Below are 15,923 nucleotides of genomic sequence, written 5' to 3'. Positions count from 1 at the left end.
GCACAGGTTTGTGACACTGCAGAGTGGCACAGGTGGGTGCACTGCTGGGCACAGGTGGGTGCACTGCTGGGCACAGGTGGGTGATCTCCTGGGCACAGGTGGGCAGAGCTAGTGGGCACACTGCTGGGAACAGGTGGGTGGAACTTGCGGGTGGCACTGCTGGGCACCGATCATCAGGGCACTGATCTGACAGCGTGAGGAAAGTGCAGCCGAGAACCGGCACTTGTATTTCCCTCTGATCAGCGTGTCATTGGACACCACTGATCACGTGGTAAAAGGCCGCTGTGATTGGCCTTTTACCACATCACGTGATCAGCTGTGTACGTAGGACACAGCGATCACGGAGATCGCCGGGTGCGCGCCCCAGGAGAACGCGTTCTGGGAGGACGTCATATGATGTCCACCCAGAACTGGCCGGCCGCAGTGCAGCCGTCATTCGGCTATCTGCGGTCGGCAACTAGTTAAATAATGCCCCCAACATTCTAAAGTTGACTGCAGTGCCCCTCAACCCCCACAGTGTGCCCCAACCTCAAATGGTGCCACCCAGCCCCATGCGGTGCCCCCCAGCCTAGTGCAAGCCTCTAGACACTCCATAGTGCCCCCAACCTCCAACATTGTCCCACATTTCCCCCCAACCTCCTGAAGTGCCTTGCAGCTCCTATAATGCTCCCCAAACTTCCACAGTGGACCACAGCATCCCTCAACCTTTCACAGCACCACCCCACCCCTGCAGTGCCATCCATCCTACTGCAAAGCCTCCAGCTCCCCCCATAGTGCACCCAATCTCCAACATTCTCCCAATCTCCCCCAGTACCCCCCCCCCCCAGCTCCTGTAGAACCAAGTCTCCTACAGCATCCCTGTCAAATCCACAGCCTTCTGGAAAGACCCTCATTCTGCTCTAGACACCCTATTCCCCACAGTTTCCCCCAGCTCCTTCTAGAAACCTTGTTCCTTACAGGGCCACCAAGTCTGATGTAGAGTACCCGAACTCCACCCCCAACAGTGACACCCAGCCAAATCCTATTTTGCATTCCCATACTTTTTTTGTGTGAGTATATCATATCATTTTTTTCTGGGAACTGTTGGAACAAGGAAGGTTTTGGAAGAATTTATTGGGCCCTGGTTGCAAACCACTGTTTTATAACGGACTATAGAGTTTTCCTTCTCATTCTGTGTGCAACCTCTATCAAACTCCAATTGGCATCTCTTGTCTCTCTATGTGAGGATTACTGTGAACTACAAAGGGGTGGTGGAGGGTGAATCAAGGGTCCATTTGCACCTTGGCATCCTGGTACATCCTGATAACATGTGCATTAACACATGTTTTCATGCATTAATGCGCATTGTATTATGGCAGTCCATTCAAATTAATGAGCTAGTAATGCTTGGAAACATCCAAAAATAGGAAATACACTATTTTTAGCAATGTAGCTCACCACAATGCACGGTAGCTGCAACACATGTGAATTGGAGCTGTGTTGGCTTAGTGCATTGGGGTGCCAAGGCACTGCACTGGAATTGTGTGAATAGGTCTCTCAAAGTGAAAGAGAACATATACTAGTTATTAGAGGTAAGCAAAACCGAGAGTTTCCATGACCCCAAAATTTGGGGCAAAATCTGGAAATTTCTGCAAAATGTTATCATTTGGTGAACTGCATGCCAGGAAATGTGCAATGGGATTTAAATGGTTCCTGGGGTGATTATTGGAGCCCCCTTTCTTGTGACAAAAATGGACCCTAGCATCATTATTTTTCATTTTCTTCACCAACAGGAAAAACGGCGTATTAAAACGCATAGGATGAAATTGAATTGCACTGGGATCGCATGTGAATTGCCCAGTTTTCCTGTGCGATTCATGATATGAACCAACCCTGAATGGTCCAGCTCGAGTGGAGTGTCCCTTTAACTCTGACAAGGATCCTTTGTACACTGATAAAAGTGTGGCTGTGATGCTGAGCCAGCAGAGACATGTAATATTTATAATGTCTCCTTTCAGCTGTCACTGGATGGAATTTAATATCTCGCCAAAAGAAACAGAAATGTGTTCTTTGGAAGATCCTGTAATCTAAACACATTGACAAGGCAGGGTACGCTGCTTTGTTATATGTGCTTTACAAAAAAGGAGAGGAAAAAAAGGACTTCTGTCCAAATTGCAGCATTCTAATATGTGTCTTTGTCTTTTTGGAACTGAACACCAGACAGATATAAAAAGGCACATTCATTTGAATAGAGCTCTGGGTTTATTAATACATTGTTGAAGCTGAACTCCAGGCAAACAGCTAAATACTCGAACCCACTGGCTAAACAAAAGAAAAAGTGAAACTGAGAGCTGGGGGTGCGGTGGGACCACTTAATGACAGCTCCATGATCAACCTTGCCATTCCATGCCTTTTTCCCACCACTGGAACTTTCGCCTATGTGATGAAGCAACTCCTATACATTTTCAGGGGTGTCAAATTGGCGGCCCTCCAGCTGTTGCAAAACTCAAGTGAGGAAGATGTAGACTCACACCACGAATTGACAGCTGGACTCTTTTCCACCAACTTCCTTCTGGTTCTCTCCAGTGAGCTTCTCCAGACCTGACTTGATCCCCCAATTCAGACTTGTAAATTGGACCTCAGCTAGGGTTATCTGGGGCCTTAGTGTCTTCCTAAAGGCTACTTCTAAAATCCTGTATCGGTGCAGAGCTCCTACACAAGGTTCTCCTCCAGCAGGACTGGACCCAGAAACACTGCACCCTGCTGCTCAGGCCTCAGACTATTTAAAAGCTCTCCAGGAACCTACTGGTCACACCATCCCATAAATATTCAGGCTGCATGCTCTGTTCTTTACTTTGCTATGATTCTAGAATCAGGGTGTCAAACTGGCGGCCCTCCAGCTAATGTGAAACTCAAGTGAGGAAGATGTAGACTCACACCACGAATTGACAGCTGGACTTTTTTCCACCAACTTCCTTCTGGTTCTCTCCAGTGAGCTTCTCCAGACCTGACTTGATCCCCCGATTCAGACTTGCAAATTGGACGTCAGCTAGGCTTAGCTGGTGTCTTAGTGTCTTCCTAAAGGCTACTTCTAAAATCCTGCACCGATGCAGAGCTCCTACACAGGGGTCTCCTCCAGCAGGACTGGATCCAGAAACACTGCACCGTGCTCCTCAGCCCTCAGACTATTTAAAGGCTCTCCAGGCACCTACTGGTCACACTGTCCCTTAAATATTCAGGCTGCATGCTCTGTTCTTTCCCCTGCTATGATTCTAGAATCAGGGTGTCAAACTGGCGGCCCTCCAGCTGTTGCAAAACTCAAGTGAGGAAGATGTAGACTCACACCACGAATGGACAGCTGGACTCAATTCCACCAACTTCCTCCTGGTTCTCTTCAGTGAGCTTCTCCAGACCTGACTTTATCCCCCCGATTCAGACTTGCAAATTGGACCTCAGCTAGGGTTAGCTGGTGTCTTAGTGTCTTCCTAAAGGCTACTTCTAAAATCCTGCATCGGTGCAGAGCTCCTACACAGAGGACTTCTCCAGCAGGACTGGACCCAGAAACACTGCACCGTGCTCCTCAGCCCTCAGACTATTTAAAGGCTTTCCAGGTACCTACTGGTCACACTGTCCCTTAAATATTTAGGCTGCATGCTCTGTTCTTTCCCCTGCTATGATTCTAGAATCAGCGGTGTCAAACTGGCGGCCCTCCAGCTGTTGCAAAACTACAAATCCCATCATGCCTCTGCCTTTGGGAGTCATGCTTGTAACTGTCAGTCTTGCAATGCCTGATGGGACTTGTAGTTTGGAAACAGCTGGAGGGCCACCAATTTGACACTGTGGATTTAGATGGACCTGCACCATCCGTGTACTAGGCTTCACCCTTCTTCCAGAAGACAAGAGTGTACACTACATATAATATGTGACACAGGCAATGCTATTCATTAAAACATTACTAGAAGAAAGGAAAAATGGTCTTATTGGCAGAAGAAACATACAAAGTCTGTTCTTCCAATAACTGCGTCTACATGCAACGTTTGTTCGGATTTAAACACATGTTCCGTCTATGCTTCCTACATGTGAAAAGGAAGGCTTGTGATTTGAGCAATAAAAATGTTTTAGAAGTGTATTTAGTATAATGTGCATACATTTTTACATTGTCCTTTTATGCTTGGCCTGGTCTAAGTATGAAAGGGAGAGAAAAAAAAATTTTAGTGGGCAGGATTTTATAGCATGCTTTAGATTGTAAGCTCCACGAGCTGAGCCCTCATATTCCTTCTGTACTGAAATGTATTGTAATTGTACTGTCTCCCTTATATTGTAAAGCACTGCGCAAACTGTTGGTGCTATATAAATCCTGTATAATAATAATAATATATAAATCCTGTATAATAATAATAATATATAAATCCTGTATAATAATAATATAAATCCTGTATAATAATAATAATAATATATAAATCCTGTATAATAATAATAATATTGTATGTGTATCCATCTATTATCTGTGTGTTCTCACCTGCTCTGTGAGTAAGTCTCAGGAACGTAATACATGAAGACATGACCTTCGGAGTTATTGGACCAGTGGTCGGCCATTCTGACTGCTGGACATGCAATGAAGTGGTCCCTGCAACATGAAATTGAAAATATCAACATTCTATTATATTACAGTTAGTTCTGCTACAATGCAGAGATGTGTGGACAGTGTATGCAACTGGCTGATTAAAGCTTATCTACACCCCACATTTCCCCATGGGTTCCTTTAACCCAAAATTCTTGTTTATATTGGACAAAAGGCTGCACTTACAGTGGTATTCCTGCCTACCCACATGGAAGAAAAATATATTTTAAATATATTTTAAAACTATTCTTTCCAAATATATTGACATATATTTGAAATGCTAAAATTTTGGCCGTATTCGATATATTTCAAAATGTATTTATATATATATATATATATATATATATATATATATTGTATGTTGAAATGCATTTTTTATATATATTCCAAAACATACGGAAAATATATATTTTTTTAAATATATATTTTTTAAATATATTCTTCAGATTTTTTTACACATATAAAAAAGTAATTTTAACATATATTTGTAAATGCACTCCAAAAATTTAAATTAAATGTATTTTAAAGACATACAGTATATTTGAAAATGTATTTTTAAAAATATTTTTCATACATTTTGTAATATATATATGTATACACAGTGTGTGTGTGTATATGTATATATATATATATCTATATATATATTTTTTTTCTTAAATATATTGAATACAGCCAAAATTGTAGTATTTCAAATATATCTATCAATATATTTGGGAAGAATATTTTTAAAATATATTTAAAATATATTTTTCTTCTATGTGGGTAACCATAATTGTTCTTAAACCTTCCCCTATATCCCTCCTGCTACCTATTCTGCCCACCCAGGCCAAGTGACTGGGAGAGAGCACTCAACAATGGCTGTGAATTCCAGGAGTGGTGATGTCACCCATAGGCTCCTATACAGGGGCGGACTGACAACTCATGGGGCCCCCAGGCAATAGGGGATCATGGGGTCCCTGTGTGCTCACCCACACGCAAACCACACCCAAAAAAAACTATGAAAGGTACCAGGGGCATCTCATGGGGCCCCTTACTGACCCCGGCCCTCGGGCAGTGCCCGAGTTTCCGAATGGTCAGTCAGCCCCTGCTCCTATAGCCCAGCCATAGTCGGCGCTCCCTCCTTTCCCCTGCTGCCAGCCGCTCACTGATGCAGGGTTGCTGGAGCTGTGGGATCATGTGACCAGGGGCGGACTGACCATTTGGAAACTCGGGCACTGCCTGAGGGCCCGGGGTCAGTAGGGGGCCCCATGAGATGCCCCTGGTACCTTTTTCATAGACTTTTTGGAGTTTGGGCAAGGACACAGGGGCCCCATGATCCCCTATTGCCCGGGGGCCCCATGAGTTGTCAGTCCGCCCCTGCATGTGACTGTGACCAGGGCTGCAAAGAAGTAAATATACAGATCTTTTTTTAATAAAGGAAGGATAGATAGCAGGAGGGGGGAGGGGACTTTTTAAGAATAGTTATAGTTAAGCAGAAATTCCACTTTAAGGGTTACCCACACGTGTAAAACAAAAAAGTAATATATCCCAGCTTATCCATCCCTAGATTTTTTTGCTACTATAGTTTTCTTTTTTTAAGTATATTATTTTCTTTATTTTTTACCTTGAGATCCTGCCAGTAACACGCTTCCTGTCCTAGGGAAGCTGTGCTCACTCACAATATTGTATCTAAGATGGAAGCAATGGTTGTCCCACTTGGCTTCTCTACTGATTTGGACTACAAACATGTTTTCCTTTATTCAGCTAATGTATGAACCTTACAACCCTGAAATGTGGTGTTAAGTTATCTTTCTAATTTGTAAAAAAACCAAAAAAACATATAACTGGACTCCTAAACCTTTATTTAAAGGAAGTTTTTAATTTTTTCTTTTTTACTTTAAACAACGAACAATGACTGCCCCTTTAAAAAACGGTACTTTTTGAAATTTTTTTTTTCACCTATTCATGTCCCTCAGGGCAGTATCCGAGTCCCCATACCCTTTTTACCTTTTTATGGCGAATAACTTGCATAGACGGCCTTCAAAATTTGCACTTTTGAATTTACAAGTTTGAGTCCCATAGACTTGAACTGAGTTCGAAGTTAGCGGTCGAACATTCATTAGGGTGGAATGTTCGACCGCGAACCAAACACGGGGTGTTCAGCCCATCACTACCCTTGTGTCAGTATTTTGTTGTATCACCTTTTGATTTAATTCCAGCCTTTAATTTGTTGTATTATGTCTCTACTAACTGTGCAAATCTAGACTTTGCAATATTTGCCTGCTCTTCTTTACAGAACTGCTCAAGTTCAGTTAAATTTGATGGTGACCGTTTCTGGACTGCAGTCTTCAAGTCATTCCACAGATTTTTAATGGGGTTTACGTCTGGGCTCTGATTAGGCCATGCAAGGACTTTCAACGTTTTCTCCTTCAACCACCATGTTGTTATTTTTGCTGTGTACTTTGGGTCATTGTCATGTTGGAAGGTAAACCTTCTTCCCATTGACAACTTTCTGGCAGAGGGCAGCAGATTTTCTTCAAGAATTTGACGCTATGTTGCCTCATCCATTTTTCCTTCTATCCTGACAAGTGCTCCAGTCCCTTCTGCAGAGAAACCCCCCATAACAAGATATTCCCACCTCCATGCTTTACTGTAGGAATGGTGGGATTTGGATGGGGAGCTGGATTGGATTTCCGCCAGACATATCATTTAGTGTTGAGGCCAAATCATTAAATTTTAGTCTCCTCTGACCAGAACAACTTTTTTCTTGTGGCCTCAGAATCTTCAAGGTGCATTTTGGGAAAACTCAGTCGTGACTGCATGTGGCCTTTCTTCTTGAAACCCTCCCATACAAGCCCTATTTGTGGAGAATTTGTGATATTGTTGTCACACGCACACAATGACCACTCTTTGTCATCAGTTTCTGCAACTGCTTCAGAGTTGCTGTAGGCCTCTTGGTAGCCTCTCTTACCAGTATCCTCCTGGCTGTTTCATCCAGTTTGGAGTGAAGTCCTGATCCAGGGAGGGTCTGTGTTGTACCGAATGCCTTCCACTTCTTAATAATAGACTTCACTGTGCTTCTAGCCTTTGAAAATATTTTGTATCCATCTCCTCACTTGTGCCTGTCCACAACTTTATCCCGGAGATCTTTTGACAGTGCCTTGCCTCCCATAGAGGATTGTTTCCTTCAGTTGCACAATCAGGGACTGAAATGCTCCAGGAAAGCTCTATTCATGCTGACCTAATCAGAATGACCACAGCTGATTACAGTATCAAATGGCTTTGTATGCTATTGAGAAGGTGATTAGCTACACCTTCAGGAGGGGATGATGCTTTTTCCAACTCAGCAATCCTGTTTTTGAAATTTTCAATGTATTTCTGACATATCAGTGTTATATGTTACACTTGGATATTATAAGTTGCACGAAGTAAATACAGCTGGATGAAACAAAAACTGTAATTGTCTTCATTTCAGGCTGCAAAGCAACAAAATGTGATTATTTTAAAGGGGATTCTTTTCTATACCCATATCTATCTATCTATCTATCACACCCTCCTAGTTTAGTTAGGGGAGCCAGACCCTGATGGCCAGAGAGGAGATGATTAGCAGCTCAGGTGAGATAGTCAGAGGGGTCAAATTCTGGTAAGGGCTGAGGGACTCTGCAGGGCAGCCCCTCTGGAATTTCCCCCTGCTCTAAGGCTTTTGGAGAAGGAGGGCCTTGGAGGCAGTGAGTGGATCTGAGGAGTGGTTGGCTGCACTTTTGAGGGATTTTAGCCAATCCCCAACAGAAGGCATGGCAAGGGGCTGGACACCCTTAAAAGTGTTGGAACCTGCTCAGTAGCAGGAGAGCCGGGTGTAAGAAAGAGAGAGGAAGATGTGAAGTTGAGGTGGAAGGCTGTCAGGAGGCCTAGTGGAATGGGGTCTGCCTGTGAGCCTGGAGCTACAAAGGAGGAAAACTCAGGACCCACTGGCCTCCTGAGAGAGGACCACCTGTATGGCAGGGAAGGAGCAGCTCAGATGATAGTCTGGTAGTAGCAGCCATTCCGCTAGGTGGTACAGAAGAGGATCAGAGTGAGTACACCTACACCCCCTGGACGGATAGGGGAAGAAGCACTCTGGGGGGAAACCAGATTAGCCCCCTACTAGTGACTGTTACCCATTTAAAGAAACAGGAGCCAGATCCTCTGCTCAATAAGAAAGTCTCCAGATTGTTGGGTGAAGAGGAGTTCATCTGGGGTCTGAGGTAGTACAACTGGAGCTGCTGGCTAGCACTCCAACCGAGACTGTGTCCGAGAAGAGAAGCTGTGAATAGTTCAGGAAGTTTGTCCTCAGATTTCAGTTCCCTTGGGCATTCTATACACCCCTTACCCCATCCAAGTTCTAATTCTCTCAATAAAGTAACAAAACCAAGGCTCAAGTCCTGATTTCTGTCTATGGATGAAAGCTGTGTGGAAAATGCAGGACTGGTTGTGCAGGACTATAGGGGGACCCAAATTAATCCGCAATCCCTAAGGGGGTAGTGCTACATTATTTGTCTATCTATCTATCTATCTATCTATCTATCTATCTATCTAATATCCATCTATCTATCTATCTGATATCTATCTCTCTATCTATCTATCTGATATCTATCTATCTGATATCTATCTATCTATCTGATATCTATCTGCCTATCTATCTCTCTATCTATCTATCTGATATCTATCTATCTGATAACTATCTGTCTGTCTGTCTGTCTATCTATCTATCTGTCTACCTATCTATCAATCATATTTCTGTCCTAAAGCCAGACACTGATTCCGGATATCTCCTACCCTTTATCTATGTGTATAACCTTGACACAGGAAATATACAGGCATCGGATGATGATCAAAGAATTTCAAGCTGAGAAAATACTATGAAAATGTTACGTTGATATATTAAACGCGAGTCAGCTCAGTGTAATATTGTAGCCCAGAGTCTACCTCCAGGCCTGTATCTGGGACACGTCTACATTCTACCATTTAATGGGGCCCTTTCATGTTTCCTATAATGCACTGTATATGTTTGTGCATGATATAAAACATTCCCGTTCTACGTCTGGCCGACCCGTATGAACTCCTAAAGACAGAAGGCAGATTGTGCTCCCGTTCGGGGGAAATAATATCGCAACAAGCAGAAACAGTTATTAGAAGCCTACTGACCAAACAGGTTTCTCCTGATGTCAGCAATCTGAAGTGTCAATCCATCTCTTTGAATTTTTTTATTAAAAAAAATATTTTTTTAAGAAAGGGTAGGGAGATACAATGTTTGTAAGAAATGTCCATTAACAAAGCAGTTCGAATGTCAAAACCTTTTTTTCTTGGTATTGGATAGAGTTTATTAGAGTTAGAGTGTGGATAGTGTAATGAGGGCTTAGAACCCAATCAGCTGAAGCTATGGTACATGTTCTGTATAATTCTCATGATGGTGCATAATAGGGAGCCATCTATTGGGCATTCACTGCAATTGCAGTCTACTCTTTTTGAAACAGGGAACGGGAAGTTTCACTCACACATCAGTCCAGTTTTCAGTTTAGCTTCAGAAAAAACACAACAGGGAAGGCTTCCCTCCTCCCTTTGACACACATATGCCTGTTAATTCTTTCATTGTCTAAGTCTAAGTCATATATATCTAGATTGCATTTCATTATAATTATTTGATTTGTAGGTAGCTGTTTGTAAGAAATATGCTCATTGTATGCATTTGTACGAGACATGTAAACAAGCATATTGTAACTTCAGTTTATGTGATTGTATTGCGGCTTTACAGAACTATTCACAGAAGTAAATTCAGTTTTGGAGTAATTACATAGTTAGTCTGGCTGAAAAAAAAGACAAAAGTCCATCCAGTTCAACCATTAAAAAAAAAAATTAAATGAAATGGAATGAAAAACAACGCTGCCTCTGTCAGTTTTGTTAGCTACCTGCCGGCTAACTGTTAGTAGGACAGCATCAGGGGCGGACTGACAACTCATGGGGCCCCCGGGCAATAGGGGATCATGGGGCCCCCGTGTCCTTGCCCAAACTCAAAAAACCCTAAGAAAAAGGTACCAGGGGCATCTCATGGGGCCCCCTACTGACCCCGGGCCCTCGGGCAGTGCCCGAGTTTCCAAATGGTCAGTCCGCCCCTGGACAGCATACTACACTTGAGTTTTCAATGCATTTGCTTAGAAATTGGGGTTGACTTACTGAAGGAATATAGACAGTTGACTTAGTAAAGTGAATGTTAAAGGGGAACGTTAGTAAGAAAATTAATTCCTCTTGGATCACTTCAGACTGGCCCTTTTTGCAGGTATAGCTATGAAAAACATTAAAAGTAAGTGCCTAAACTGTTTAAAATTTAGTAATACACTGTCTCACCCTGCTCTGCACATGCTCAGTTGCCCACTATTTTTAGGCACTCTGCCAAATTTGTAGAGGCCAATTTTCTGACAGCCTAAAGATTTACTGCTGCTCGGGGGCTCTGGGCTTCAGCAAAATGGCAGCCTCCAGCAAGAAGAAACAGGAGCAATTCTGGAAGGATTTATAGCACACACTAATTTTGGTAGCATCATTATTAATGTGGAATGTATGATCCTTACTAAAGAACATTATTTTATATCAAGTTGTTATGGGTAAACTACAACTAAAGGCAATTTTTTTTTTGAATAGAGTAAAGAAGGGTTTTGACTCTAGTCAGGTTTTTTTTTGCCTTTCACTTCCTGTACCATACCCAAAACAGGAAATGAGAAGAAATTCCTCCAAAGTTTAGTTGTCACCAGAACTAGTGTCCCCATTGAAATATTTTCCTTTTATACCTGTATTAGGGACAACCCAAAATTTGGGATTTTTTTCCCTTCGCTTTCAATGATAACGGTAAACAGGGCAAAGGGAGAGGGGAAATCTCCCAAACGGGGGCACGGACAGCAATAAAAACCTGACAGGTGTTCTAATTCTTCTCCACCCTACCTAAAACTAAAAAGCCTTTTGCCTTTAGTTATACTTTTATAATAAAAATCTTTAAATATTCAATAATGTGCTTGCACATGATTAATTCTTCAAAGTGAATATAACTTCACCTTATTTGCTTACATTCACATTGCTAAGTTGACATCCTTGTTTCTTTAATAAAGAAAAAATAATTGTGCAATTAAAAAAAAAAATTTGTAAATACTCACCATTTAAACTCCAGTGATACTGCTGCATACATGAAGAATTTGGAATCCCTAGACCCCATGAGAAGGGATATCAAAAGATGCTACATCACGTAGGAGTGTATGTTTCAACAGTTCACTGAATAAATGTGACCAAGATCTGCACAGCTCCCATTAAATGTGCCGTATTCTGTGTAATATAATTATTTCCTACGATTGTAAGTGCCATCTAGCGGCTGTTATGTGGAAGTTTCTTTGTAAATACCTACATTGGAAAAATGGCTCATTATGGCCACTAGATGGCATGCGTGATTACAAGAGTTAGCACTGGGAATTAATGTACGGGTCAGTGACCTGGGTGTGTGTGTGGTGGATACACAGTAAGTGGGAAGGTCAGACCAGGTACTTACCTTATCACCATACCATGATCTTGTTGGAAAAAGGTAAAAAATTTACTTCTATTAAACTGGTTGTAGACGTCAGGCATGAAATATGACCAAAGCTTTTCCACGCTATAGTGTGTGCTTGTCTCAATCCAGAGCACTAAGTGTCATTTCTATCTGCTGCCTCGTTCCTCTTCTATCAGTATAAATCACTTCTGACAGGTTTTCCTGACACCAAGGGAAAATGGTGACATGGGTGGGAGCTCCAGCATGCAGCCTGTGATTGACAGCCTCAGCTGTGTTCCAGTGCTGTGTGAAAGGGGATGTGTCCCTACTCTCCAATCAGCTCTCATTAAGCTCTGCAGAGTGTAACTGCAGCTCCCCACCCCCTGCTTTCTGGATGTTTTTATACGTGTGGTGATTGGCTCTTTGCTCAAGACCCCTCAGCAGAGGGAGTGACCCCCCCACGGCAAGTGGGAATGACATAGTCAGCACTGAACCTCGGTAGAGATTCTCTTCTCACCTTGCTGCTTTCTGGATGTTAAGACTAACTTTAAAAATTTTGGATGTTGAATGGCCGTAGATAAACAGGTACAACCAGGGGAGGACTGACCATTTGGAAACTCGGGCACTGCCCGAGGTCAGTAGGGGGCCCCATGAGATGCCCCTGGTACCTTTTTCATAGGCTTTTTTGAGTTTGGGCAAGGACACAGGGGCCCCATAATCCCCTATTGCCCGGGGGCCCCATGAGTTTTCAGTCCGCCCCTGGGTACAACTTATGTGGGATGATTTGTTTCATCTTTGTGTATCACCTGAGACCAATCACTTCAAAGGGTATACCTGAGGGCTTACAACCACTTTAACCCCTAGACACCGAGCGCATGCAAATATGCGGCCTCTCGGTGTCTGAGCCTTGACACAGAGCGGCCACATATTTGCGTGCCATTAGAAAATACATATGTACTGAGAGCGCGCGCCCTGCGCGCTCCCAGCATGTATGTCTGTAACTCACGGAAAGGTCCCGATCTCCCCTTGCAATCGGGACCTTTTCCGATCATGTGATGGCGAATCACGGTGGTCACATGACCCTAAAACCCCACCCATCTCCCTGTTTCTGAAACTCTTAAAGGGCCGGGAGGTTCGGCGCAAAGGGGTTAAATTACAATATAGTTCTGCCTGGAATTCAGTTTTAAAAGGAAGAAAAGCAGCAGAAAAGGCAAACACATGCCCAATGTATAGGATTTTGGATGCTTACATGACCATCCAGGTTAAAAAGAAAGGTAAAAAAAGGAATTATAATTTCAGGTGACACCATATGCAGTAGTACATTATGAAACCTCAACTAAAATGCAGTAATTTTTGTACCAACTAGCACAAGTGCAGAAAAAGTGTCACATCTCCGGGGAATTATGTACAGGACTATTTGCGTATTAATGTAACTGAGGTCATATCACACATCCGGCCCGCTGTGGTTAGAGGGAAGTTCAGGCTCTCTACTGCTAATGCTTAGTATTTGTTCTACGTAGAGAGACCTGTAGGGACAGCGGTGCACTGTCAATGCAGATGCATCATCTTCCAACACACATGAAACGGAATGATAATGGTCTAAGGCAGCCTTTCTCAACCAGGTTGCCCAGGCACCCTGGGGTGCCTTGGGGTCTCTTCAGGGGTACCTTGGCAAAATGTCTAAAAATTGCCCAAAACTTGTATAAAATCCAGTGGGTGGAACAATCCTGCCTTTTAGTTACACAAAGCCACAGGTTTTCATTGTGCACCATTACGACCTTCTAGCCGACGGCCTGATAACCAATGACATCATCAGTTGATAAGGAGGATGTAGGTTGCCTGTACAGCATCCTAGTTTGACCCTCCCCCGCCCCTCTCCATTAGTGCTGCGGTCACATTAGCTCAGTGATGGAGAAAAACTGAGGGAGAAGAGAAACATCGGAATACTAGTCAGTACCAGTGAGTGAAAGTGTATTTTCTTTGGAAGAATAAATCACCTCTAATGTTGGGTGTCCTACATGTGTGGATGTTGCTGAGTTATATAAAACTATTAGAATAGTTTTTCACATTTTAGAATTGGGTGCCCTTTTAAAATTATGGACAGTCTAGAGACTCTAGAGGCACTCCATTTTAAAATGGGTTGCTTGAAGACTGTCCATAATTTTAAAAGGTGCCTTGAGTGAAAAAAAAGGTTGAGAAATACTGGTCTAAGGCTAGACATGGGCTGTGCAATATCTGTAAGGGCCCATTCTTTGGTAAGGGCCCAGGACTTCGGTAGCATGCTTAATGGAACATTTGCAATGCATGTGTGTTCAGGAGCATTCAAAATTCATGGCAGTGCGTTAACATACCAGAATGCACCTCAACAGTAAAATGTAGTTCGGCCCTCACCGAACCAAGCGGTCTGAGATTATTAACAAAATAATACTACGGATTGGTTAAAAAATGAGTCTGAAAGTGTGCATACAGCCATTTGTTTGCTGGATTCTCTCTCTCTATTTATCCTGGTGACCATTGACATTGGGACAAAGAGTAATGGGAAACTGAAAATACAGCTGTCACTAGAACAGGAGGTAGGGTCAATTTTCCAACGGTGACTTATTCTAGTAGCAACTGTCTAAGAAGAGATTTATGTTGCTTAAGAGATCATTCCTCTCACTTCCTGATGTGTCTATGGGGTAGAATAGGGTTAATAGGTTAAAATTTCTGTCATTATTATTTTTTAATTCCCCAGATTTCCTGTCCTGGAGACAAGAGCAATATGACTAAACATCTAGGCTTTGACAGTGTGGAAGCACAGTTATGGAAGCCACCATAGATTATTACAGCTGAAAATCTCAGAAGGCGCCACTTACCGCGTGGAGTTCTCCAAAGCTCTGGAAAAGCTGGAATAGTCATCAGTGGAATGCTGAAGAGAGTAGAACCAAACAGCGGCCTCTTGGACTAGCGGATTCATCTCTTCTCCACCTAAAGAGTTCTGCAGAGCCTGGTAGAAAGACATCTTGCTGTCTCCTCTGCCTTGGCTTTCTTCAAATCTCTGATGGAACAGAAGACATTTTCTACATAGCTGTTCCCCAGGCAGTAATAGTAAAACCATCACTATGGCTACATTGCATTAGAAGGTTAGGTTAGATTAGAGAAACAATTACTGTGTCTATGGAGGAATCTACTATAAATAAGAGGACAACTATACTGTAATTCTTTAGAAACTGTGCTCTTAGTATGGCCCACAGAGTTGGCCCCATTCTTCTAGATTCTGGATTATGCATAGCCCCCATATGTAAATAAACTTTCCCTCTTTTATAACTCAAACTCTCTGTCCCTCTTTTCTGCTCAGTTCTTTTTGGTTTGCTGTATAGACTTCTTGAAAAAAAAATACTTTATCTAATTTTGTGTGTTACCATCTTGAGGGCCGCTGGATTTGATTGGGTCCCACTAAGCTCTGCACAGCCAGGCAACACGCATTTTACAACATCTTGCACCAAGAATCAATAATACAGTCCTTGAGCTGGTTTTCAGTTGGTTTTATTGAAGGGCTAACAACTTGGATTGGGTCTAGGGGTATATGGGATGTCGAAGGGACTGTAAACGTGAGGACAGACGTCTTAGCAACCTGTACACTGTACAAAATGTAGATTTGCAAAAATTGCACTGTCTCTTGAAGGAGCTCCAAAGTCCCTTTGGTGTACCACCTTCTTTTGTTTTCACCCAGCTGTACTGAGGGTATCACTGGGCAAGGGATTCCAAGATCTAGCAATGTAGTAGTCCCGGATGAGAGCTAGTTGGGTCCTGCACCTGACC

General features: G+C 42.8%; 1 protein-coding gene across 1 annotated transcript in view; it reads right to left on the bottom strand.

Annotated features, from left to right (window-relative positions):
- Positions 1 to 15,923, bottom strand: part of TG (thyroglobulin) — a 439,344-nt gene that overhangs the window by 26,575 nt on the left and 396,846 nt on the right. The window contains exons 44-45 of the mRNA XM_089685945.1: positions 14,978 to 15,159; positions 4,499 to 4,606 (exon numbers count right to left, since the gene is read on the bottom strand). Of these exons, the coding sequence (XP_089542071.1) occupies positions 4,499 to 4,606; positions 14,978 to 15,159 (290 nt within the window). The remainder of the gene's footprint in view (positions 1 to 4,498; positions 4,607 to 14,977; positions 15,160 to 15,923) is intronic.

Source organism: Staurois parvus, unplaced genomic scaffold (assembly GCF_062004578.1).
Source record: "Staurois parvus isolate SC_StPar_1 unplaced genomic scaffold, SC_StPar_1.0 ptg000389l, whole genome shotgun sequence".
Classification (NCBI taxonomy): Eukaryota; Metazoa; Chordata; class Amphibia; order Anura; family Ranidae; genus Staurois; species Staurois parvus.
This window is presented reverse-complemented; position numbering and strand designations above follow the sequence as displayed.